Source organism: Megalobrama amblycephala, linkage group LG7 (assembly GCF_018812025.1).
Source record: "Megalobrama amblycephala isolate DHTTF-2021 linkage group LG7, ASM1881202v1, whole genome shotgun sequence".
Taxonomy (NCBI): Eukaryota; Metazoa; Chordata; class Actinopteri; order Cypriniformes; family Xenocyprididae; genus Megalobrama; species Megalobrama amblycephala.
In genome coordinates, this window is record NC_063050.1 from 32210356 (window position 1) to 32235998 (window position 25643).

General features: G+C 37.2%; 4 protein-coding genes across 4 annotated transcripts in view; 2 read left to right on the forward strand and 2 right to left on the reverse strand.

Moving 5' to 3' along the window:
* The window catches only part of raph1b (Ras association (RalGDS/AF-6) and pleckstrin homology domains 1b), a 63274-nt gene extending 60655 nt beyond the window's left edge, over nucleotides 1-2619 (forward strand). The window contains 1 exon segment of the mRNA XM_048197086.1: nucleotides 3-2619. Within this exon segment, the coding sequence (XP_048053043.1) occupies nucleotides 3-1274 (1272 nt within the window). The 3' untranslated portion in view covers nucleotides 1275-2619.
* On the reverse strand, nucleotides 2419-7972 carry spp2 (secreted phosphoprotein 2). The gene is made up of 6 exons (XM_048197094.1): nucleotides 7826-7972; nucleotides 7484-7605; nucleotides 5180-5302; nucleotides 3657-3764; nucleotides 3045-3090; nucleotides 2419-2964 (listed from the first exon to the last, which is right to left on the reverse strand). The coding sequence occupies exons 1-6, from the start codon at nucleotides 7881-7883 to the stop codon at nucleotides 2837-2839; spliced, it is 585 nt and encodes a 194-aa protein (XP_048053051.1). The 5' UTR covers nucleotides 7884-7972; the 3' UTR covers nucleotides 2419-2836.
* A 1986-nt stretch (nucleotides 7973-9958) lies between these two features.
* Nucleotides 9959-17533, reverse strand: alg11 (ALG11 alpha-1,2-mannosyltransferase). Its single transcript, XM_048197087.1, has 5 exons — nucleotides 17389-17533; nucleotides 16738-16959; nucleotides 14755-15126; nucleotides 11795-12372; nucleotides 9959-10826 (listed from the first exon to the last, which is right to left on the reverse strand). Exons 1-5 carry the CDS (start codon nucleotides 17433-17435, stop codon nucleotides 10543-10545), a joined length of 1503 nt encoding a protein of 500 aa, XP_048053044.1. The 5' UTR covers nucleotides 17436-17533; the 3' UTR covers nucleotides 9959-10542.
* A 288-nt stretch (nucleotides 17534-17821) lies between these two features.
* cpb2 (carboxypeptidase B2 (plasma)) lies at nucleotides 17822-23034 on the forward strand. The gene is made up of 11 exons (XM_048197089.1): nucleotides 17822-17980; nucleotides 18555-18630; nucleotides 18849-18973; nucleotides 19808-19916; nucleotides 20007-20108; nucleotides 21209-21313; nucleotides 21656-21766; nucleotides 21966-22056; nucleotides 22169-22371; nucleotides 22490-22574; nucleotides 22687-23034. Exons 1-11 carry the CDS (start codon nucleotides 17904-17906, stop codon nucleotides 22890-22892), a joined length of 1290 nt encoding a protein of 429 aa, XP_048053046.1. The 5' UTR covers nucleotides 17822-17903; the 3' UTR covers nucleotides 22893-23034.
* Nucleotides 23035-25643: the final 2609 nt, after the last annotated feature.

A 25643-nucleotide genomic window follows, 5' to 3' on the forward strand; every position in this document is an offset into this window, starting at 1 on the left:
GCACCACCACATCCCCCCCTCCTCCTCCTCCTCCTCCTCCTCCTCCTCCACCTCCAGCACCATTGAAGAACCAACCCCCACCAACACTACCCAAGCAGCACAGCATTTCCAAGACACTGCCCCTCGCCAGCCAAACCTCAACAGTGCCATCTCTGGTTAAGCAGCTTGCTAGCCAGTTTCCTGTTGCATCTCCTGCAGTGACCAATCAAGTGGAGAGTCACAAAGCTCCCCAGTCTCCACCTGCAGTGAAGGCTAAACCGAAATGGCAGCCTGTAGGTCAAGGCCAGCAGCAACAGCGATCACCTGAGTTTCCACCACCTCCACCAGAGAGTACCCTTGCTTTTCCTTCACCACCACCTCCACCACCACCACCACCTCCTCCTCCAGGTCCTACCCCCCCTCCTCCCCCTCCTCCTCCTCCTCCAATGTCAGGCTCGCCTATCAGAAAGTCCCCCTCTGGCTCATCTACAGGTGTCAAGAAACCTCCACCGACTCCTCAACGCAACTCCAGCGTGAAGTACAATGCGTCTGTGGAGTACCAGGAGTCCCGCAGGAACTTGGTGAGCAAGTTTAACCCTAGTTCTGCTTCTTCATCAACATCAACCTCCAGTATCTCACCCTCCAAAGAGTTTTCTACAGGCCCACGGGCACCCCCCAAACCAGGGAAGCTCAATCTGGCAAATCTGCCTTTGGCTTTGCAGAACAAAATGAATCAGAACCGCCAATCAACTGCAGACTTCCCATCCCCTCCACCCCCAGATAATGAATTCTTCCCTCCTCCCCCACTGGAGTCTGACCTCCCTCCACCGCCACCCCTTCCAGGTGATCCAAATGGTGTCTCTCCGAAAATAGCCGTGGTCAATCCTCAGCCCCAGCCTGCTTGGGGCAAGAGTTCCCTGAAGAAGACGCAACCTCCAGCGTCACTTCGCTGTAACAACACTGTTAGAGAGTCTCCACCACTCTCACCACCTTCCATACAAGGGGGCCCTATTCCCCCATCTTCTCCCAAAGGCACCACACAGCCCAACTTCTTGGAGGACCTTAACAAGACACTGAAACGCAAGTCTTCGCGAGTCTTGGGAGACAAAGTGGACCCTGTGGCCACAATGGATGACATGGCTTTGCCACCACCTCCCCCTGAGCTTTTGCATGACCAACAGAGGCACAGTGGTAGTGGTTTCATGTCCGGGAATATCTCAGGCTATGCAACGCTACGGAGAGGGCCGCCTCCAGCCCCACCCAAGCGGGACCACAGCACCAAACTAACAAACTAAGACAACTTCACCTTTTCTTGGACACTTTTGCTTGCTAATTTCATGTCTGTCCCATATAGTTGTAGAGGGGAAGCCATTATTTTGTTAATATGCTCAGCTTATTCTGTACAAAACAACTCAAGAAGTTTCAGCTTTACTGTGACTTTGTGACAGTGCATCAGTTCCAGTTTCAAACAACTGTGATTTCACTTCAACAGCTTGGTACTGCATGGAAGACAAAACTGCATCAAAAAAAAAAAAAAATTTAATCGTATTGATTTTTGGGAAGACGAATGTTTTGAACTTTGAGGTTGGGTGGGATTTTTAATTTTGATTTTATATTGTTTTTATATTATTGATTATTTAATAATCTGAAGAGATTTCGTTATTTTAGACTGAAGTTTTTTTTAAAAAAGATAATTGGACTGTTATTGATGTTTGAGGAATTTTAGATGGGTAGGTCGACATAGACTGTGTGTTTGGTTGGTATATTAGTTCGGCACCATTTATGTGGCAGATCCAGTGCTCAGTGGATGCATCTATTCTGATCACTATTATTCTTTGAGCCACTTTTAAGTGTGTTTTAATTGTAATTGTCAAAATTGTAACATGAAGGATGAGTTGTTCAGGGAGTTGCCTCAATGTCTAGTTCTGTGAGACTGTGGAATGTTTGCTTTTTTTTTTATTAGACCTGTTTAAATTGTAGATATTCTCATTTGCTGCAGTATCTTTGTCTAGGTAAAACAAATGACTGCCTTGCTGTTCCTTGTTAGTCCTTACTTCCTCTGGTGAACATTCAAGCTGACTTTTACAAATTGTTCACCTATGAAGAGATGGACTTTTAAGTCATGTGACTGAATGACACAATCATTATTCACATAGATTTATCTTATATCCTGTATTATAACCTGTATTATTGGCTCATGAATACAGCCATGCCTTAAAAAGATTTTAGAACATGCGTATCAAAATATTATCACCTTACAAGAAAAGGCCATTAAAAAGTTACATATCCGTTAGTTTTACCTGTCAAAGGATTCTAGCTGATTTCCCCATTCAGGCATGACATGCAACTTCAGAATCTTACAGTAAGCACCAATCTCTAATGGCTCTATAAGAGCTACTTCGCATATGTACAGACAAGTATGCATATCTCATGTCCACATTTCTTTTTGAAGAATTTGTTTATTGAATGTATTTACAATATCATGAAACTTTTCAGGTTGTTGAGAAGTGACTAAATGAAGTTAATATTAAATTATTATAGTATCCGGTCTTGATCCATTTAAGGTCTACGAACATCATGCTCTGCATATCTCTCTGCAAAATGTGTCATTTAAAATGAAATTATACATGTTGATATCCATGCTTCTGTTCTTTTCATTGGGTTTCTTGGGGAGGTTGATGTCAGCAGGTATTTATTCATATATACTTTTCATTCAGCAAATAATCTTGTTTTAGTGGAGGTTAGTTATGAGTAGCCAGTGGCAATATTCATAGTACAGTAGTCTTTCCATTTAGCTTTATATTTGTAGCACCTTAATATTTGTATGAAGAATGTTCATGTGATTTCATCCTGCAGGTCAGTGATATGGCAGGTGATTGTTGAAATGGTCCCCACGAACATCGTTGATTTCCTTGTTGTTATGATGGCCCGCGTGTATTGGTGGAGCCACATTGATGCTTGGTGATGAAGTTGAATGTGTGCGGTCTACAAAAATGTCAAGAGCATTATTAACATTGTGGTCACAATATTTATGTGTAAGTGTGAAAGATTACATAATTTTTTACCTCTAGTTCCAAAATGATTTATATCGTAGTATAATCCTAATCTCCCCTGTTGGTAGAAAGAAGTTGTCATCAAATGATTTCACATTGCCCGTCTCAGCCACTTCAGATTAACACATCAAATTATTTCATTAATGGATCAGTCATTCAGTCATGGATTTATTAAAATATAGTTTACTTACAATAAATAAAAAAATTTATTCAATATATCAAACTATCCTTGACAGTTTACATACTTATGCACAATAGTCATTAAATGTTTTTGTCAAGTTACATTTACTGCCTTAAAAATCATTATAGCCCTTCCTGCTTGTTGCCAGTCACAACTCAGAGTGTATGTGTATAGCCCACATTAAGTGAGATTGGTTCAACCTTGCATTATAAACTGGAAAAATGAAAAAATGACAATAACCAAATTAAAAAATAACCACTTTGCCCTTAATGATAAGCATAAATGGTCATATCATTGTTTTCTCTCTTGTGCAACCTGTACATATCTGTTAAGACCTCAAAAAAAAAATGTGTTTTAGGGTTTCATAGCCCTTTAAAATTCAGCTCATATCTACTCATGCTACTGTTTGTAAGCCTATGGTGAAATACTTTGTTCACACTCACCTCCTCACTGGACTCAGAGCTTGAGCTGTCTGCCTTTGTGCATCTGAGAGAGATGATGCGAGTAAGCTCCTGGGTCACTCGCGCTCTGATATAGCACCCTGCCTCCGACTAAAACACCATAGGAATGGACAGGAATCATGAAAAAAAAAAAACAACAACGGTAAAAAAAATTGTTAAGAAATCGTTATGAAAAGTCAGTCAAGTCACTGCAGAGCATTGTGGATATACACAATTTTTAAAAATCAGACAACAAAAGACTATGATTTGGTGCTCAAGAATCATTAATTGCTATCAATAATTAAAACAGTAGTGCTGCTTAAAATGTTTGAAACCTTTTTTTTTTTTTTCAGGAATCCTTAATGAATAGATAGTTCAAAAAGTGCAGACTTTTAAATGGATATTTTTTTGTAATATATATTTTTATCTTGCTGAATAAAAATATAAAGTTTTAATGACATTAAACTTTTGAACGGTAGTGTATAGAATGTCAAATATATAAATTTACTGTACATAGTTCTTTCACCATGGTCTATAAAATAAAGTTATTGTAAATTAAATACAAATATAGGTGCTATTTCATTCACTTAACATTTAATGTTTCTAGACAACGTGTGTGTGTGTGATATTTATGGGAAGTTTATATTGAAAATTACAACCACTCACCAGTTGTACAAATTATTTACATATTGCATCCTGTTTCAATTCAAATTCAGCAAGTGAATTGTAATTTAAAAGGTGTGGGGTGCGTCTCAATCAGCTCCCTATAGTTCAGTAGTCAGCCCACTGATCAGGGAGTCGGCCATTTTAAATGCTGTCTCAATTGCTAAATCCTACCAGTGCACTGAAACATTCGCTCCCTAAAAAGTCCCACAATGCAAGAGAAAAAGTCTACAGTTCCTTTAACGGTAGTTCTGAAGCGCAAAACAAATCGTGTGAGCGAACTCACAACACGCTATAGATGTTTGTTTTTAAATATAAACCATTATTTAATTATACTTCAGCATTAACATACATCGATAGACAGGTAAAGAACATAACATAATTTATTTACGCTGAAATGTTTCACGTATATATCATAATGTACTTTAAATATCATTAAAACAATGTCAGAAAGATATCAGTTCTGCTGTTGTTCATAAATACCAGTAGTGATGTTGTACAATGAAGATGTGTCATGCTGCCAGAAATAGAGTCATCAGTGTCCCAATGTGTAACTTACTGTCCTTACCAGTGCCCCAAGTCATGTACACTATACACTAATTCACAACCTAGGAAGCTGATTGAGTTGCAATTTCTGTCAATTCAGTTTTGAACGGTGCACAGTCCTGGTACAAGTGCACTGAGTTTTCTAACTACACCATTAGAGACACCAGCTGTTCTGTCACAATACACAAAGATACAAATAAGAGTACTGACTGCCTTCAGTGTCATACAAACACCAGTTATGCACACGCCAACCCAGACCTTATTCATGTCAATCATCACATGATATTAATGTAAATGAAGACCTTGAGATAACTTACCACAAAAAAACCTTTGCGGTACATGCAGCCCTGAGGGTCGGCCCCAGAGGTTTTCTGGCACTCTGTCTCCCTAATGCCAAACCTCAGATGCAGATCATATGTGTCCATTCCCAGAGGAAGAATCTTAATATGAATAAAAGCAACAGTTATCACAGGATAATCACTGACAATAAGAACTCTAGATTTAGCTGCAATTGATATTTTTGTTTTTGTTGCCTAGCCTTTTTAAACCATTCATTTTGTTTTACTTTTTCTGCCTATCTGTCAATCTTAGGGCTTTTCACACTGTGCTAACCCTGGGTTATTGTCATTCTAAACCACACTTTTAAAGTCACCATGAAATCAAAAATGACTTTTTTTTTAATGTGCCCTCATAATCTTTAATCAGAATAACTTCCCCTCCCTCTTACAGCAACATCTCTTCTCTGATGATGTGTTTACTGGTGCAAGGGCGGGACAACCTGTCACTCACATGAGATCATAGCAATGGCAAACCACAACCATCCAACAATCCAATCAAATCCCCATGGACAAAATCAAGTCACAGCCTACTTTTTTTTTTTTTTCTCATTCGAGAAGCCACTTCACTTGGATATACATCACAAGAGAAGACTAATGCAACTTCTTTTTCATACCGACTTTAACCCCGGGTAGAGGAACGTTTCCAACTTGTAATTTAGATGTAGGGTTAGCAACGCTTTTGCGGTGTTAACCCTACATCGTAGTGCCAAACTTGTACAGTGTGATATGATGCAGTTATGATGTTATGACTAGATGCTTAACAAACACCCGACTGCATGCGTCATATTCATGTGCCATTCACAGAAACACCTCATGTTGTATAAAAACAGTAAGTTTCAGCATTTAAAGCAACACCATGGAACATTTGCTCACGGATCCCCCGTGTGGCTGATAAGCGCAATTGTCTGTTACCAGTGTCGTAAATACTGTTGCTGTATAAGCTTCTCCATGGGCAGAGCAATACACGTGAATTTTGGACTTAAGCTGAAGGAACCGGCTAATGCAGAAAACTCGTTTGGAAACCATGTCCACCGACCAGGTAAATTAGCCCATGTTACACTATGTTCTACAAATATCATTACATAGTTTTATTTATTGTTACTCCAGAATTGAAAAGTACAATAACAAAAAGAACGGTAGTATGTTAGCCTAGTTTTTTTGCTCGCATAGTTTGCTCGTAGATAGTTTCGTCTTATAGTTAGCTGTTGACTAACTCCACCCAGACTACGAGTAAAATATGTGACGTATGCCGTAAAGCAAGCCGCACTCTTTTGCTGGCAAGGGATGGGCGGGGCTATGGAAGCCCGTTTCTGCCACTAAATAAAAAAATAAAAACCGTAATTGCGAATTAGAATTTTTACTTTTTTCTCACAATTGCAAGTTATAAAGTCAGAATTGTGAGATATAAACTCGCAATTGTGTGATATAAAGTCACAATTGTGTGAAACGTTTTTTCTTGCAATTCTTACTTTTTTTCTCACAATTGCGAGTTTATATCTCAGAATTGACCATATCACGCAATTGCAAATTTATATCTCAGAATTGTGACTATATATCATGCAATTGCGAGTTTATATCTCAGAATTGTGACTTTATAACTCGCAATTGCAAGATAAAAAGCAATTACTGTTTTTATTTTTTTATTTAGTGGCAGAAACGGGCTTCCATACGGGGCTGTGTAAACCGACACGAACACGAAACTTGCAGAGTGTGGTTGTAGCTGCTAGGAGGCTACTCAGGTAGCAGTTGAATTTGTCCGGTTAAGAGTTGTTCTACCAGTGAAATAATTTTAGAGACATTATTTTAAGGTCGAAAAACTACATAGTGTTGCTTTACCGGAATAAATGTCAAATGGTCAACTCGTCTGAAGAGCGCATTCCTTTCTTACTGTTATAGTTGAAAAGTCTTATTCAGAAAAAAAAAAACTATAGTCAGCAATATATGAGGATGCGCAACTCTAAAGCCTTTATGTGAACGTGCTGCGCTCGTCCAAACAATGACACTGGCACGTAAAAATGCAAATAAAAACATTAACCCAGGGTTTAGGAATGTACAATGTGAAATGTCAGCTTATTAAGACAGGATTAATTGTTAACCCTGGGTAAATTTAGATTAATGTGAGACGTGAAGCAAGATAACTCATGATTCTGTTTACCTGGGGTTTAGAATGACCCAGTGTTAACTGTTTAAAATGTGAAAATCCCATGATGACAAGATCCTAGTCACCCTACACCAGTTTTGCCATATGCAGAAATAAATGTTTTTGTAAGAGTGTGTACTGACCCTCTTCACAGACGCCTTGGACACTCTGTAGAGGTGATTCCTGGCATAACGTGCATTGATCTGATCGAGGGCCATCTGTAGAGCATCATCTGCTTTAGAGCTGAGCTCAAACAGAGGAAGGCCTATGGTTGCATGTCAGAGGTCAAAGGTTAAATGTTTTATTGATAAAAACAAACATAAGCAGTTTTAACTGTTGACATATTTCAGCAATGCAAAGTACATAATCTGCATATCTATTTCCATTGATAATCAAATACTAACATGTTAGTCTTACCAGAGTATCATCAAATAATTATTCTTTATGTCTTACCAGTCTGTGTCAATGAATCATGTCACACTCACCTAAACTTCCCAAAACCTGCAGGAGCAGATACAGAAAAACACAGCACCTCATTTTCATTTGTCAGTCAGACTGGATGCTCTTACCACCAAACAGTCCCGTTTTTAACCGGTATGGCTTTTAATTCTCCTCCTCCTTTCCTAGTACAAGGCGTTGTTTAATTTGGCATCACTCTCCTGTTCATGCACATCTGAATAAAGGGGAACTTTGTCATACAGACTCATTGCTTGTTTTACCCAGAATATGTTCTGATAATCTGATTTCAAAAATGACTACAATTAACTGTAAAGATGTAGGTCTTTACTGCTACAGTAAATTAATCAAATGTATTAACTGTTAATTATTTCATAGTAAATTAATAGATAATTAATTTATAATGTTAGCTCATTTTTTACAATAAAACTACTTTAAAATGCTATAAAAATAGTTTTTCTGAGTAAATATATATATGAATTTGAATCACCTTATAATTTAGAGTAAAACAATATTACAAAAGTTTCTGCATGATGGATTGCATATTTTATTTAAATAGTAGTTTCTTGTTTGATTGTTGTTGTTGTTGTTTTTTTCAGTATTATGCATATAGGTTGGTTTATATTCTGTGAGATGAAGAATGAACAGCTGAATTTAACACTGAAAGGAACACATTTCTGTTACATTTATTTCTAAACAATAACTAAAACTGCATATTTGACCCCTACTCTTGGAAAAGTGAAATGCAATAGATTATTGCAAAGTAACCATAGCAGGCTTCTTTTGATCACAGTATAAAGTTGCCTTTCTACTTTGTAGGTCAAAGGGGAGATGAACAGAGGAATGTCCAATTCATCCACACAGCTGTCAAGAGGAGTATGTGGCTAGTAAATAATTACAAACAAGAACATACTGGGGAATAAGAAAATCAAGATTTAATCAAGAGATCAAATGAGCAGACTGATCAACAGTGATTTTTGTCGAAAGCAGATCATCTGCTTTTTAACAATTAGTAGTTTCGAATTCCTATAATCAAGAGAATTTGGTGGCAGATCAGTTTCACAAATCGTGAAATATGTTACAGCTAACTCTAGTATAATATTTCTCAGGGTTGGATTGTTTTTTTAAAGTCAATTTCTGTATAGGCACAGACCTTATAGTCTGTTAATAGTCTTGTCCAGGATTAATAATACTTATGATCAAAGTTCACTGAACATGTTGACAGTTTGTAGCACCATGTCTCAATAATGGAGGTTGCTACATTATATGGGGTTGCTGCAATGGAATTTGTATTTAAAGCTTGTTATAGAAAATTGCAAAAAAATTTAAAAGGCAGATATATTAAACTATTGTTTTGGCGAACAAATATTGCAATTAATAAATTATATTATAAATATTAAATTATAAAATCATACATTTTAAACGTGTAAAAACTTGCCTAGATACTCTTGTTGCTTTAAGCATTCTTACATTTTTAGCCACTAATGTTCATGTGTTTGTAGAAACCGTCTCCTTTTTCTCACTGGTTTCTATTGTGCTAATGCAGTTCTGAGTACTGGAAAATATTGGGTTTAGAAGTTTTTAATTCTGAGTAATGATACAGATTTTACTAATCGCAGTGTAGATAAACAACGATTTCTTCCTATGAGTCAGTATCGATATTCATCAGCCAATTGTCAAATAGATTTCTAATAAAGCATCATCAATTTTATAACATGAGATGAATTGGATTATTGACAGGCAGGTGGATGAGGCATCTTTATCAAGAGAAACCTTCCTAAACCTAAATATTAATTATCCAGAAAACATCTAGATTTTGAAAGTTAAAGATTGTTAACTAGCTGTTAAAATACTCTCAGCCCTCTCAGTTCCCTCCTCTTTTCCCAGAGTACTATGCCCTGTTTAATTTGGCCCCTCTCTGTCACTTTGCTATCTAGTCTAGACAGACACACTGTTACCCTTACCCAGAATCAGTGCTCCTGGGATAGCTTTTCTGTATATAGCTGTTATATTGTAAAAAGAATTCTTATCTATTTCTGGAGGTTGGTTAGATGATGTACAATGTTTGGACAGCTGTATGTGACTGCTGTCCAATGTAATAACTGTGTACTTATGTAATAATTACACAGAAATATTGCTACTAAAAATGATGGGAATAATCATTTCCAGACCACCACTCTATATAATTTATTGTATTAAAAAAAATAATAATAACATAAAGCACTAGTATAATGTTTGAATCTTCCAAGAGAGACATTACATTTTTGATATATTCGTGGTTTCAACTCTCTTTGTAACTCTCTAAAACAATAAAACAAAACAAACCTATTATAATTATAAACTATATTTATCATCTTATATAAATGTACATAAAACAGATATGAAGACAAAACAGTGTTTTAAATTAAACAAAATCAACTGCTTTCTGTTCATCTGCAGTGTGTAACTCTTACATTCAATGTCACTCTTATTTTTAAGTTAAAGCAGAAAGTGGCATCTCATCAGAACCAGCATTTCCCATGATGCATCCCTCACCTTAGTGATGTTTCATAATTAAAGAGCAAATGTTCACAAGACAGGTCGGTAAGAATTGCTCACTTCTGCTCTAGACACGGAATGATTCATAGTCAGTATTATGGGGCCAGCACAAGCTTGTAAACTAGACTGAACTATATGGGACTGATTCACTATAGCCAGTCAGGACAGAGACATGGTGAGAGTACCATGACCCCCTCCTCCATCACTCTCATAGTCTCAGCGTTGACATTAGAGGCTCCACGGCTACAAGAAATGAACCTTCAAACTCCTGGTCTGAGAAGCGGGTGACGGACAGACGGGCCCGACGTCGGATCTCCAACCGAGCTGCGGGAGTCATAGAAAGGATTCGTTCCATGGAGTCTGCATAGGTGTCTTCATCATCTGCCAGGAAGCCGGTTGGACCGCCATCATAGTGAACTACAATGTCCAACTTCGGACCACCGGATTTGTGAGCCAGAATGATTGTTCCTGCAGCCATACACTCCACTACACCTGCGGAGATGTGGGAGAAGATGAGTGTTCTCAGTGTAACAGTCATGTAAATGCACAACTGTAGAAAAACAAAAAAATAACACTTTACAATAAGCTGCTGTTTTTAGCATTTAACATTAACAATGAAAAATATATGTATTTTTACAGCATTTAACTGTTAATGTTAGTTAATTAAAATGTTCACATTCCTGTAACTAATGTTGACAGAAACAACTTTTGACTATAAAAATATTTTAGTAAATGTTGAGATTAACATTAACTAAGATTACAAAATTCAGTAAAACTATTGTTCATTGTTAGTTCATGTTAACTAATATAGTTAATTAATGCTAACAAATTAAAACTTGTAGTTACCAAAAACCAAAATCTTTGCCAATTTCATTAAAGGGTTAGTTCACCCAAAAATGAAAATTCTGACATTAATTACTCATGTCATTCCACACCCATAAGACCTTCGTTCATCTTCAGAACACAAATTAAGATATTTTTGATAAAAATCCGATGGTTCAGTGACGCCTCCATTGCCAGCAAGATAATTAACACTCAGATACCCAGAAAGCTGCTAAACACGTATTTAAAACAGTTCATGTGACTACAGTGGTTCAACCTTAATATTATAAGGCGAAAAGAATACTTTTTGTGCGCCAAAAAAAAAAAAAAAAAATAACAACTTTAATTAACAGTATCTAGTGATGGGCGATTTCAAAACATTGCTTCATGAAGCTTTGAAGCTTTATGAATCTTTTGTTTTGAATCAGTGGTTCGGAGCGTGTATCAAACTGTCAAAGTCACGTGATTTCAGTAAACGAGGCTTTGTTACATCACAAGTGTTTTGAAATTTCAGTGGGTCACCACTGGGGGGCGTGACTTCAGCAGTTCGATACACGCTCCGAACCGCTGATTCAAAACAAAAGATTCGTAATGCTTCGAGATAGAACTTGCTGAGTGTATGATAATCTTTATCTTACCAATACCGAAATGTTCATTCCACATAGTGTGCAACCCAATCGTGGCATCTGTTAAATCTTTTTTCAGTTCTTCAAATGGGATATTGAGTTTAAACTCCACCCTGTCTGCTAGGCCCAGCTCCTGACACAATCCCCTCAGCATCAGTACCCTGTCTTCATCTTCCTGGTTACGACATCCACCAATCAACACCAGCTTCACAGTCTCTCGACCGGCAGTCTCCACCCCCTTCCTGTCCAGAAGTTTTTTAAAAGCTCTGATTTGCAGCTGATGGTCTTTTTCAGGCCGGAACTGACCCACCGAGACCACACAGTGACACTTTTTGTCCTTTTTCTCTTCATCTTCTTCCCCAATAGGGATGTCCAGGAAGGTCTGAACGTCGCACGGTGGGTAGACCACACTCGTACGGTTAGGAGCGCGCCACAGAGCCAGAATGTGACCTAATGTCCAGGTGGAATTTACCATGACCACTTCACTACAGGAGCCGGCTAGACCGTACAGCAGTGCGAAGACACAGTAGTAAATCACTTTGATGGCACTCAGTACAGGGTTACTGGAGATGTAGTCTGCATTATTGAACCTAGAATGAAGATTTAAGAATGCACAAATGTAATTAGAAATTCACGTAAGCCAATTATATACACTACCATTCAAAATTATGTTTTTTGAATGAAGTCTCTTCTGTTCACCAAGGCTGCATTTATTTAATCAAAAATACAGTCTAATAGTAAAATATGAAATATTGAACATGTGAAATATTATTATAATTTAAAAATGTTTTATTTTTTGATGTATTTTAAAATGTAATTTATTCCTGTGTTAGTAAAGCTGAATTTTCAGCATCATTATTCCAGTCTTCAGTGTCACATGATCCTTCAGAAATCACTGTAATATACTGATTTGTTTTTCATGTTTTGAGTTCATACATTCATGTTTAGCGTCTGATTTTTATCTCTTTTTCTTTTCTATCCATGTCTGAGTTTCTTTGTTAATCTTCTATGTTGTTAAGTTCTGTCACCCTTTGTCCGCTGCTTGCTTGTCACCATGGTTTCTGATTGATTTGAGTATTCTGTTCAGGTGTGTCTTGTTAATTTGCTCCCTTGTTTTTCATGTATATAAGCCCTCAGTTTCAGGGTACGTTTACAAGACAACGATATGGTTAAAACGGAGAAATTTTTCCTTTGAGTTTTCCACGACAGACGACACCATTGTCAAAACGATCCCCATTCATACGAATCTGTGAAAATGGAGATGAAACATTACAGACTGAACAAGTAGTGCGCATGTGCATGACGTCATCGTTTTCACAGGTGCGCGTTTTTTGTCGTTTACACGGAGATTGTTTTCAAAAACTTGCACTTTAAAACCTGTTTTCAAAAGTTTGCCTTTTCAGGCCACGAAAATGCCGTTTTCGTGTAAATGAATGGCCAAAACGCATAAAAAGTGTTCCGTTTTTAGTTGAAAACGGTGTCTTGTAAACGGCCCTCTTGTTTTGGCTGTTTAGTTGTGTTGTTTTCTCCTGTGTTTCCCTAGACTTCCGTTTATGGATTGAAATAAAACTTCTGTGGATCTCAAGTCCTGCTTCCAGCGAGTGTTTCTACTACAGCGTGACACTCAAGAAACATTTTTATCATTTTATATTTTATAATTATATTTTTATATTATTATTAATGTTGAAAACAGTTGTGTTACTACCTAATATTTTTGTGGAAACTGTGATTCCTTTTCTTCAGGATTCTTTAATGAATAGAAAGTTCAAAAGAACAGCATTTTATTAAAATAGTAACACTGCAAATGTCTTTACTGTCACTTTTGATCAAATGAATGTATCTTTGCTGAATAAGTATTCATTCCTTCCATTAAAAAATAAATAAATAAATAAAAATACTGATCCCAACCTTTTAAACAGTAGTTTACAAATGCACATGAAACAATTCATGCACAACTTGAAAATACAACAAACATTACAAAAGTAATTTCAGAAGGTTATTTTCCTTAAAATGCTGTGCACTAATGCAGCAACTCCAAGGTTGCCCACAAAATATTCTACGGCCCAACACTCGTTTCTGTACATTTTTTTAAATTCGTAAGTTTTTAAACAACTGAATGTTTTTCAAGGTTCCTACTTTTAAACAAAAGTTCAAGTCATTTGTGATTTATTGGATACAGATTAAGGATAATAATTTGTATATATTTTTTTACCACAATTTCAAACTGATTTAATATTTTAGAGCTTGGGATAATTAGAAAGCATTTATGGTTATTATAAAAATTGCCATGGAATTTCAAGATTTTATTTGCATAACTTTTCCAGGTCTAGAATAACACTTTGAAAATGAGGCTTCCTCATATATGATATAAATATAAAAAAATGCTAAGGGGGTTAATAAAAATAAGTAAGTATCTTGATTTGTAGTTGTTTTAGCTTATTTTAATGCTTATTTTAAATAATTAAAATATACATAGAGGCCATGTTGTAAGTTGGTTCAGAACTACTGCAATACTTCATAATGCACAATAAGACCAAAAATATGTTCATTAAGAAAGTAAATAGGGCCAATTTTGAAAGTTATTTTAACCCATATATCAGCCAAAAATTAAGTTTTGAATGTATGTTTGTTTGTTCCTGGAATTTTGGTGATGAATGCTTTGTAAACAAGTCCCAGTTCAGCCCTGGATTTGCAAACAACACAAACATTTTTGTTCTCTTCTTATTTATAATGATGTCACAGCTTGCAGACGATCTCTACGCAAAAGCTGCGTGCACTCATGACTCTTTAGCTCTGCCCACGGCACGCCTCCAGGAGCTCAGCTTTTTTTCGGAAAGACTCTGTACAGTGTATCTATCTTTTATTAATATGATACTTTTCTGGAAGGATGCACTACTACTCTATAGATGCTCAAGATTAACATGAGAACTGTGTGTGATACACACCCCCACACCCCCCCACCAATGACTAACCTTGGGTTTCTTTCTCGAACCACAGACAGCATATCAGTGCTGATGGTTGGGTAGTGCACATAGCTTCCCACATGACATCCTCCCAGATAACGGAACACAGGTAAGGTGAAGGCATAGCCCATTGAGTCAATGTAGACGTCTGGAACAAACTCAGTCAAGGCCTCCCACCCCAGGAAGATGGAGCCCACGCTCTGCCCCAGAAGGGTGAAGTGTGGGTAAAGTTTAGCCTCTACCAGGAGACGATGTTTCAAGAACACAAACTTAACGGCTCTGGGGAGTCTGATGTTGAAGCGTCGCCGTGCTCCATCTAAAATCTCTTCTGCCGTCACGCCCTGATCACCTGTGTAGACCACGAAGGAAACATCTTGGTACCTGTGTATATGTATACAGGAATAAAAATGTATTAATCCTGAATTCATGATTAGTCTTTCATTATGTAATAAGCTCATGCTGAAGCCCAGCCCTGCTGATTCAAGCATTTCAAGACAGCTTCAGCCAAACTTGATACATTTATATAAAGGTAAGTGATGTACCATGCTCACTTTACTGTCCTAAGCAATTTCAAAATATAAGACTATAGCTTTTAAAGGAACACTCCACTTTTTTTTTGAAAATAGGTTCATTTTCCAACTCCCCTAGAATTAAAGAGTTGAGTTTTACCGTTTTCGAATCCATTCAGCCGATCTCCGGGTCTGGCGGTACCACTTTTAGCATAGCTTAGCATAGTTCATTGAATCTGATGAGACCAATAGCATCTCGCTCAAAATTGACCAAAGAGTTTCGATATTTTTCCTATTTAAAACTTGACTCTTCTGTAGTTACATCGTGTACTAAGACCGACGGAAAATGAAAAGTTGCGATTTTCTAGGCCGATATGGCTAGGAACTATACTCTCATTCCGGTGTAATAATCAAGGAACTTGATTGGGAGTTGGAAAATGAGCCTATTTTCAAAAAAAGTGGAGTGTTCCTTTAAATCAAAATATGCCTAGTGACACAACAATATAGTCTTATCCTAGATTTTCATGAGATTATATTTTAAGACAATATTCAAAATGCCATGCATGAAAACTGTTCACACCTAAAGTAAAACAAAGTAAGTTTTTGTCCTGATACACTGTGATGTCAAATGACAGGAGGATCCAAAAGGACTTGTCTAGAAAGGTCTGCCTAGAATGTTTGCTTATTTTACTTTTTGTTACCAATACACTGTGATGTAAGTTTCCATGTCATGTAGGACAGCACAAAAGGTTACACTTTATTTTACAGTGCCATAATTACATTGTAATTACTCAAATAAGTACTGAGTACTATTAATTAACTACATGTACTTACTATAGAGTTACAGTTAGGGTTTGGTTTGGTTTAGGGTTAGTTACTTGTAATTATGCATACTTTACTGTTATTACTATAGTAAGTACATGTAGTAATGTGTAATTACAGCACTGTAAAATAAAGTGTTACAGCACAAAATAATGTTGTATATTTCATATTAATATTAAGTTATATTGAATTGCAATATTAAGTTGCATATAAGTCAAAGTCAGTGTGTGTTTTTTGAAAGTTATGATATACTTTTCAATGGACAACCAAGTAACAAGCCAGTTTAAAAGTTTCAAATCATGTTGAAAACACTCTAGTCTTCCATGATAATTTTACAAGACTTTACATGAAATATTCTAAACACTTACCATCCTTGGCTTTTGATATGGTATACATTTTTATTATCATATTAGGAATCATTATAAGTATGTTATTCTGTATGACAATATTAATGACTAAACTCAATAAACCATACAATAAAATATGTTATTTATAAATTAGCCTAATAGTTTAAATATAGTTTAAAATTATTTAAATTATGGTTTTAGTGTTTTTTTTGTTGTTGTAGTTGTTTTTTGTCTGCTTTCACTCCTTATTTGTCACTGACCCAAAAATGTCTGGCCAAATAAATGGCACACTCATAAGAGCTGAAATATCTGACCTGTTTTGAAGAGCACGTAAAGCACACCACAGCACTCTCTCTCCCCCTCCTCCCGCATTGCAGTATGGGTGGAAGAAAGCCACAGCAGGCCGGCCATCCTGAGCTCTCCTGGTCTTCCTCTTCATCTGCAGCCAGGTTCTCACCCCCATGATGAAGAGGAAGAGGATGGCTGTCAGGACAAGACTCAGATAGAAGCATGGTAACAGCAGTGACCACAGTAACCTGTGGAAGGCAAAAGTCACATACAATAATCCAACTTTCATATTAATATCATCTGGCATACAATAGGTTTCCTGTTAAAAAGTTAGAGCATGGACAAGATCACAAAACTAATTCTAACGTACGTTACAGATTTCATTATATTATTTTAATATACGTACTCAATACGTACTTAATCAGAAATACTTGTGAATGTTTAAAGTATTGATATTATACGAAACTACAGATTAATATCCATTACTGTTATAAATAATTTTTCAATAAAATACATAAAAATGTATGCATTCATTCATTCTAAACAGAAAGTAAACAGAGAAAGTAGATTTTAATATACATTCGTACTGTAACAGCAAGCCTGAGTTCACTGGATTTCACTTACTCGACACTAGCTTACACAATCTACAAAATTAATAAACAGTTTAAAATCATTACCTAATTAAATCGCACAGACAGTGAGACAGGTGATCGTGGGATGACATCTTCTCCAAAATAACAACACATCACCCGTCAAAACCCGGAAGTGCTTACCACTGGTCGGTTGTTGTTTTTCACTTTTTTCTAGTGTTTAATGGAGCTTGGCAAACGGCTTTTTCGCCACCTGCTGGACTGGAGCCTGAATCTGTTCGTTCATTCAGCGTCCTGCTGTAAAACAAAAAATTGCCCTTAGATGCCACCTAGCGTTAAGATTTATGGTTGAGTTCTACCCTAAATGTTTTGCTCCTCGCATGCAAAAGAAATGTTAAAATTAACTATTACGATTGAATGATGGTGACATGACACCATTTGTTTTTAGACCAGTCCTTATAAACATTTTACAAACAAACTTTTGAAATACAGCGAGACCATTCAAAGTACAGTTTAACCAGCAAACAAACAGTTCTAGATCAATACTGGCCTCTTACCTTGTCTACATTATTGCACAAACTATTTGGTGACAGAACAAAAAAATGAGGCCCCTAATACAACTGGCTTACTTCATATGTTTTAACATCTTTCTTGAGAAATGTATCTGCAAATCGGAACAGTAAGTCTTCTCCTTTTTTCTAAAATAATGCATTATACAGTTATATTTATATTAACTTAATCAAAAATCTCTGTATGTAGTATGTTAACATTTAGTAAGCTAAGAGGCTTTTATTGATATTTTATGATTGTTTATTGTAATCAGGGTGCATACAGAGAAGCTACTTACTGGAGAGAAAAAAAAAATGGATCTGACCAAGATATGTACCAATGCAATTTTTAGGATTTGTTTTTTATTCAACATTTAAAAATATTTTCTTGGGTAATGATAATAGATTATGTGCAATCAGTTATTAAATGTGGATATACAAACATTGTACCTACGAGGAATTACTACTAAAAAAATACTACAAGTAGGCTATGAATAAGCCAAAAGTTTGAAATAAACAGAAAATGTACAACCTTTGCTGAAGTGGTTATTGTGAATAATTACGTATCCACATGTTACAGACAATATAAAGTACTTGCATATGATTCGATTTTTTTTTCTTGAGACTTTCCCAACTTTATCCACATATTCAATGCCTACATCTAACAATTAAAATGATTGCTGCTGTTTCCTTATTCATACACAGTGACCAGGTTTTGTCCATCACTGTATCCACACAGGAACATGTGGACACCGTGAGGAACATAACAAGTCACAATGAGGTGAGAGGTTATTTATTGCCATCTGTTGACTGGCATTCTGCCAGAGGACGATTGTGAATATCAAATTTCTATACTGTAGATTTTGAGTTACACAAGAAGTCAAGTACGAATCATTCTACAAATATTGGCGGTTAATTGATTTGATTTATTGAACTGACCCTCAGTCTGCTCCAGTGAGTTTCAGCTAATGTGTAAACTTATATTCTGTGCTTGTTCAGACATTATTGTGGCAGCCTGCTTCGTCCAGTTACATTACAACAAACACTGAGGTTCACCTTTACATTCAGTCAACAAGTGTGAAGTTTGTCACTGAACTCCTACGCAAACATGGCATTACTTATAGGTATGAAAATCTGTTCAATTTGGTTGAATGTAGAATGTAGTTACCTTTAAAGGTGCTAAAGAGGATGTTTTGTTTTATACATTTTTGCAATATTACTTGAAACTGTCTTTACTAACTGATAAAAGACTATTTATTAGGTGCACTGAAAGGAATAATATTAATATGCATCATCTGTGCATGAGGTAGGGCCTTAAAAACATCAGCCAATCGTTTACGCGATCATCGCATAAACGATTGGCCCTCTGGCTTGTCAATCACTGCCAATACGTTCCTTGTGAGAGACGTGCGCGGATTGGCCCTCTGGCTTGTCAATCACTGCCATGACGTTCTTTGTGAGAGACCATGACGTTCCTTGTGCGCGCTCCAGTAACTTTCCACACTCTACAGGCGCCGCATGCAATGTTTTTGTCAGGAGACAGGAGTAACAACTGCAGATTATGAGTTACCTGCGGTGAGTCCAACATAATGAAGCCACTAACACAAAACAGTGAATGCCGGTGGTAAACACTCGTGTTCCAATACTCGTGTACGAGTTTTGGGAGGCGTTCCCTCGAAATGAGCTGTGAAGGAGGGGGGTTGTTCTTACGCATGCGCTCATTTCAAAAACTCACTAACAGTCTTTGGTTTCTCAGTCGACGAAAAGATCCTCTTTAGCACCTTTAAGGTAACATTTTAGTTTATTTATTATGATTATTTTAAATGAGTATTCACATTTATATTTAGGACATTTATCATGTTCCAAGTTTGATGTCTATATCGATATGATGTCTGCATATGTTAAAAAGCTACTCCTTGATTTTTAAGTCTCAGATCTGGTTTTTGATATTTGTGCAGAGTTCTTTTGGAAAACACAGCAGCACTGGTTGAGATGCAGACCAGAAATGATACATCAGATCCCCGGAGCGGAGGCGTGTTCTATGAGAGATATCATTCTTTAGATGATGTAAACTGACAAAAATTAGAAAATTTTCCTCAACTTTTGCATTCATTTAACTGAAAATGACGATTTGACCAAAGTTGTTTTCTCTATTAGATCTATTACTGGATAAATAAGACCAACCAAGATCATTCAGACATGGTGAAAGTTATTCTTATTGGGTCATCTTCTGAGAAACGGCCACTCTATGTTATAAAGGTACATTTATTGTATTGTTCTCCCAAAAATGATATTTCTGTCATTAATTACTCACCCTCATGTTGCCCAAACCCGTAAGACCTTAATTCATCTTCAAAACACAAATTAAGATATTTTTGATGAAATACAAGGGTTTCTGAACCACACATAGGCAGCAATGTCATTGCACATTTTGAGGTCCAGAAAGGTAAAGACATTGATAAAATAGTCAATGTGAGTGCAGAGATTCAACCTTATTGTTATGAAGCAACAAGAATACTTTTTGTGCGCAAAAACAAAACAAAACGGCAGTCACATGGACTATTTTAATGATGTATTTAATACCTTTCTGGACCTCAAAAGGTGCAATGACGTTGCTGCCTATGTGTGGTTCAGAAACCCTCGGATTTCATCAAAAATATCTTAATTTGTGTTCCGAAGATGAACGAAGGTCTTACGGGTTTGGGATGACATGAGGGTGAGTAATTAAAGGATTGGTCCACTTTCAAATAAAATTTTCCTGATAATTTACTCACCCCCATGTCATCCAAGATGTCCATGTCTTTCTTTCTTCGGTCGAAAAGAAATTAAGGTTTTTGATGAAAACATTCCAGGATTATTCTCCTTATAGTGGACTTTAATGGTCTCCAAACGGTCAAAATTATAGTTTCAGTGCAGCTTCAAAGGCTTTAAATGATACCAGTCGAGGAGACGAGACAAGAAGGCGTAGGACATACAGCGTAAGCTTTTTGAAGAATACGGAAAGCGGAAGCATGTGCAAGGCGATATTTTGTTTATAAACCATATGCATTTGTATTTTTTTCGAAAATGACCGATCGTTTCACTAGATAAGACCCTTATTCCTTGTCTGGTATCGTTTAAAGCCTTTGAAGCTGCACTGAAAGTGTAATTTTGACCTTCAACCGTCTGGAGGCCATTGAAGTCCACTATAAGGAAAATAATCCTGCAATGTTTTTATTTGAAAGTGGACTAATCCTTTAATGACAGAAATTTCATTTTTGGGTGAACTAACCCTTTGATTCATTGAATATGTTTTTCAGACATATTACAGACACATTCACAATTTAAATTATGACTATAGTCTCATTGTGTGTCTGCAGCTATCAGGCAGGAGAAATGAGGTGAAGAGGGCCATGTGGATAGACTGTGGGATTCATGCGCGGGAGTGGATCGCCCCAGCCTTTTGCATGTGGTTTGTCAAATATGTTAGTATAAAGTATTCAATCTCCTCTCAGCATTATAGCTTAACCTAACCTGTCTGTATCATGCTTTTCTTCACACTCAGCTTCTTCACCAACCTCTTTGTATACTTAACCCATTTAATCATTTAATCCATTTAACCAGTCTCTACTTTCCATTTGTGCATGATTTGGATAAAACTGGATATGGATTAAACCCATAAATTACATCTCAAAGAGTCATCAGTTTAAGCTATGTTTTTTTAAGGTCAAGAATTAACAACCAGTAATTGTTCAGTAAATTGGAGCACATTAGAGCATATATGGAAAATCTAATGGAAAAAATGTTTTTCTGTTTTGTTTTGCCAGGCACTAGCATTTTACAACCGGAACAGTGAAATCACAGAGATGTTGAATAAAATGGACATTTATGTCTTGACAGTCATGAACCCTGATGGATACAAGTACACATGGACAACAGTAATATGTTAAAATTATTATTATTATTTTTAGTCCATTTAATATGCTGTTAGAATTATAATACATGTACTTGTGTATTATTAATTTCCCTGAAACTGAATTTATCACTGACTTTTTCTCGATCCAAATTTAGCACAGTACTTATTCTAAAAACGCAAACAACCTTGACCAACTTAATCATTTCATATTTACCAAACAGGATCGTATGTGGAGGAAAAACCGCTCTGTTAACAAAGACAGCGAGTGTGCTGGAGTAGATTTGAACAGAAATTTTGATGCAAACTGGTGCAGTAAGTTCCAAATACTGAACAGAAAAAAAAACAGTTATAATTTTACTTTTAAGGACATTTTTGTTTTGAACTAATATTACTCCTGGTTTAATTCTTCCACTCTGTTCTAAAGCGAAGGGTGCCTCCGATAATCCGTGTGATCCCACATATTGCGGTCAGTTCCCAGAGTCTGAACCAGAGACCCAGGCTGTGGCACAGTTCCTGCGCTCCCATAAGGACAAAATCAAGCTGTACCTCTCCATTCACTCCTACTCTCAGATGCTTCTGTTTCCTTACTCCTGTTCCTATGATGAGGTTCCAAACCACAATGAGTTGGTGTGTGATAAAGTTAATGCATGAGTGTTTGTGGTGGGCCATGCTAGTAAATACTACAAGTAAAAAGAATGTGGGTTTTTTTAACTTCTATAAGCATATTTGTGTTTCTTTCTGACAGCAAGAACTTGTTAAGGAGGCCTCAACAAAAATACGCAGATACTACAATAATAACTATAAATATGGTGCGGCTGCAAAAACCATTTGTAAGTTTCCTGTCTATTCTTAGAATACAAATATTTTTTTTGATAACTGTATTTGAACTTTTGCCTGTTTCTGTTTCTTTGTTATGTTAATATTCTGTTTTTCTTTCAAAAGATTTGGCCCCAGGAGGCTCTGATGACTGGGCGTATAATCTTGGGATAAAATATTCCTTCACTTTTGAACTTCAGGATCGTGGTCGATATGGGTTTCTTCTTCCTCCCAGCTTTATCCCTCAGGCCTGTAATGAGGCTCTGCTGGCAGCAAAGATCATAGCCTTACATGTGATCAAGAAAACTGAAGAGCTTTCACCAACAACCTGAGTACACTATATACTACAGATTCAACTTTTACTCTTAACTAAACAAAATATATACTTAAAATGTGCTAACAACAATTGAGAAAATTTAATATATGTTACAAGTAATAATAATAATCAAATAAAACATTTTTTTTTGAGAGTGAGGTTATTGTTTTTGTGTGTGTGTATGCAAGTGTGTCCTATTTATCTTCATTAGATTCTTTGCATTTTAAATGAAAAAAAAAAAAGAGAAGCATTCTGTGTGAACTGACATGATTCACGTGGACCACATTTACAGCCTGGATTAATGTGGAAAAATTACATTCCTGCAAAATACACTTTGCATTGTATTGTGGTGGTAGGAGTGGTCACGTGTGTCTATACTGTTGTAGGGAACAGCACATTCCAGGGCCCAGTTTATGGCTGGACCCCTCTTTGTCCGTAACAGTGGACAAAGGTTTCCTACATTTTGATTGGATCTTTGTGGACTAACACAAACAAACTGTCCAACGCCATCAGATAAAGATGCTAGGACAACATCCAGACACCTCTTAGAGGGCAATAAGAAGACCTCTGGTACCAAGCCTAGGAAGGACATGACTTCTCATTGGTCCATATGCAGTTTCTGCCCTTCACCCACCTAGAGACTACTTCCTAAGGTTGGCCAGTGACTGCCATAAAAATTCCTCAGGACCTTAGCAGCAATGGGTGAAACAAAGAGAGATCACAGTGATCCATCCAAATCCATTCATGTTTGAAAACCTTAAAACTGATGTAAACTACACACATCCATTTCATACTTATTCACAGAAATAAGTATTCTCAGTGACAGCTATTTGTAAAGCAATATCTTGCACAAATTCAGCTGTTAATGTACTAATGAATGAATGAATGTATGACAGTTCAATCTTTTTCCATCTTGTCTGGACTCTATTTAATTAGAATAATATTAAAGATATTCTGGTGGTGATTTTGAAAGTGAGAAATGAATTGGTAAACTTTAAAGACACTTTAAAGACTTTCAACTTTGTGTTTTATGCAAATGAGTTCCACAGGGGACAGAAGGGTGGGCCTGTGTGTGTCCCCTCGGATGCCAACAGCCAATCGCAGCACTCGAATGGAGAAGTGCCAAATTGCAATCTCCTACTCATCGGAAAGGGATAAAGGTACCCTTTCAACAGACACTCCTTGTTTTGAGTCTGTCTGGTACGGGGATAGACACTAACAGATATGTCGTTCTGAGTCTCCCATCGAGAGAGACACTAACAGATACAACACCGTTCTGAGTCTCTGGTTCATCCAGTGAGACAAAACAGATATGCCGTTCTGAGTCCTGGCTTGCGAAGCTGAGACATTAACAGATACCACCCCATTTTGAGTCTGTCCTGTAAGGGGATAGACATTGATAGATACATTCTGGTTCTGAGCCTCTGGTCCGTCCAGAGAGACAACGACTGATCCCATGATCTGAGTCTACAGCTTGTGAGGCAGCAACAGATACAACCACGTTCTGAGCCTCCAGCCTTTGAGGAAAGAGACATTAACAAACACTACATTCAGAGTTTTCGTCCAGCGAGACAGTAACGACTACAGAGAGACAAACGGATTGACCAATTTCTGAGTGTCTGGCCCAGAGAGGCTCCTTCTGCTTGAAGATCAGGATACATAATGGCGGCAATACAAATGATGGTGAGTTTGGACTTGTGTCCTTGGTAGTTTGGATTTGGCGAGTTTGATTAACACTACAGTACAGACTGTACAGACTCCTGAGCACAGGAGAGCGCAGTCTGGTCATTCTGCAAATTGAACAGCAGCTTACTTGATAACGTCACTCAGCTCATTTTGGCAATATCTATATTGTTCCTTATGGTTATTAAATGTGATTTTATAGTTCTTCTGTATCAAGCATCGTTTGTGGATTTTCAAGTCAAGCCAGTGTGTGACAGAACACAAGATCTTCAACAAAAGAAAGGTATTGAGTTTGTAACAGAAAGAAGCTAAGCCGAGCCGAGCCGAGCAGAGGAGAAGTTATGCTCCATTTATCAGAAAGAGCGTCCAATGAAGTATTTTGTGGAGGAGTTCTTCAATTATAGCCATATTGTTTCTTATGGAATGTTTTCGGAGTGGTTTGGACTTTGATTGAAAATCTAAAGACAAATCACTTCTACCGAAAGATAACACAAATATTTTTGTTTTAAGTAGAGATGTTACTTTCTTTTTTTTTTATTAATCTGAGTAAAAATAATCTAAAAGTAAAAATGAGAGATATGTGGGACTTACCAAAGCTCCAATGCTCCATAGGCATGGCTTGTTGGGGAGGCACCAGGCACAGGTGCTTCTTTTGGGGATGAGGACACAAGTGCTTTTCTCTCAGGGTGAGGCAAGCCCAGGTGCTTCATTAGGGGACAAGACGGGCACTGGCGCTTCCTCTCGGGACGAGGCGGGCACTGGTGCTCCATCAGGAGACAAGACAGGCACTGGTGCTTTGTCAAGAGACGAAGCAGGCACAGGTGTTTTGTAAGGGTAAGAAGCGGGCAAAGGTGCTTCCTCTGGGCATGAGGCGGGCATGGTGCTTCGTCCTGGGATGTGGAGGGCACAGGTCCTTCTTCTGGGCACCTGGAGGGTCCGACCGAGGCAGGCACAAGTGCTTCGTCACAGGATTAGGCGAGCAAAGGTTCTTCTCCTGGAGATGAGGCAGTGCTTCGTCAGGGGACAAGGTGGGCACAGTGTCTTCCTCTGGGGATGAGGTAGGCATAAGTTTAGAGGATGAGGT

Coding starts and splice junctions, on each gene's coding strand:
- spp2 (XM_048197094.1), bottom strand. CDS start 7,883: ATGAAAATGAGGTGCTGTGTTTTTCTGTATCTGCTCCTGCAGGTTTTG. Junction 5,303..7,483: donor CCAAGGCGTCTGTGAAGAGG/GTCAGTACACAC, acceptor ATTCATATTAAG/ATTCTTCCTCTGGGAATGGA. Junction 3,765..5,179: donor ACCGCAAAGGTTTTTTTGTG/GTAAGTTATCTC, acceptor ATGGTGTTTTAG/TCGGAGGCAGGGTGCTATAT.
- alg11 (XM_048197087.1), bottom strand. CDS start 17,435: ATGTCATCCCACGATCACCTGTCTCACTGTCTGTGCGATTTAATTAG. Junction 16,960..17,388: donor TGTCTGTGCGATTTAATTAG/GTAATGATTTTA, acceptor TGCCTTCCACAG/GTTACTGTGGTCACTGCTGT. Junction 10,827..11,794: donor GAATGAACATTTCGGTATTG/GTAAGATAAAGA, acceptor ACATCTCCGCAG/GTGTAGTGGAGTGTATGGCT.
- cpb2 (XM_048197089.1), top strand. CDS start 17,904: ATGAGGCCCCTAATACAACTGGCTTACTTCATATGTTTTAACATCTTT. Junction 22,057..22,168: donor TTTTGATGCAAACTGGTGCA/GTAAGTTCCAAA, acceptor TCTGTTCTAAAG/CGAAGGGTGCCTCCGATAAT. Junction 22,372..22,489: donor TTCCAAACCACAATGAGTTG/GTGTGTGATAAA, acceptor TCTTTCTGACAG/CAAGAACTTGTTAAGGAGGC.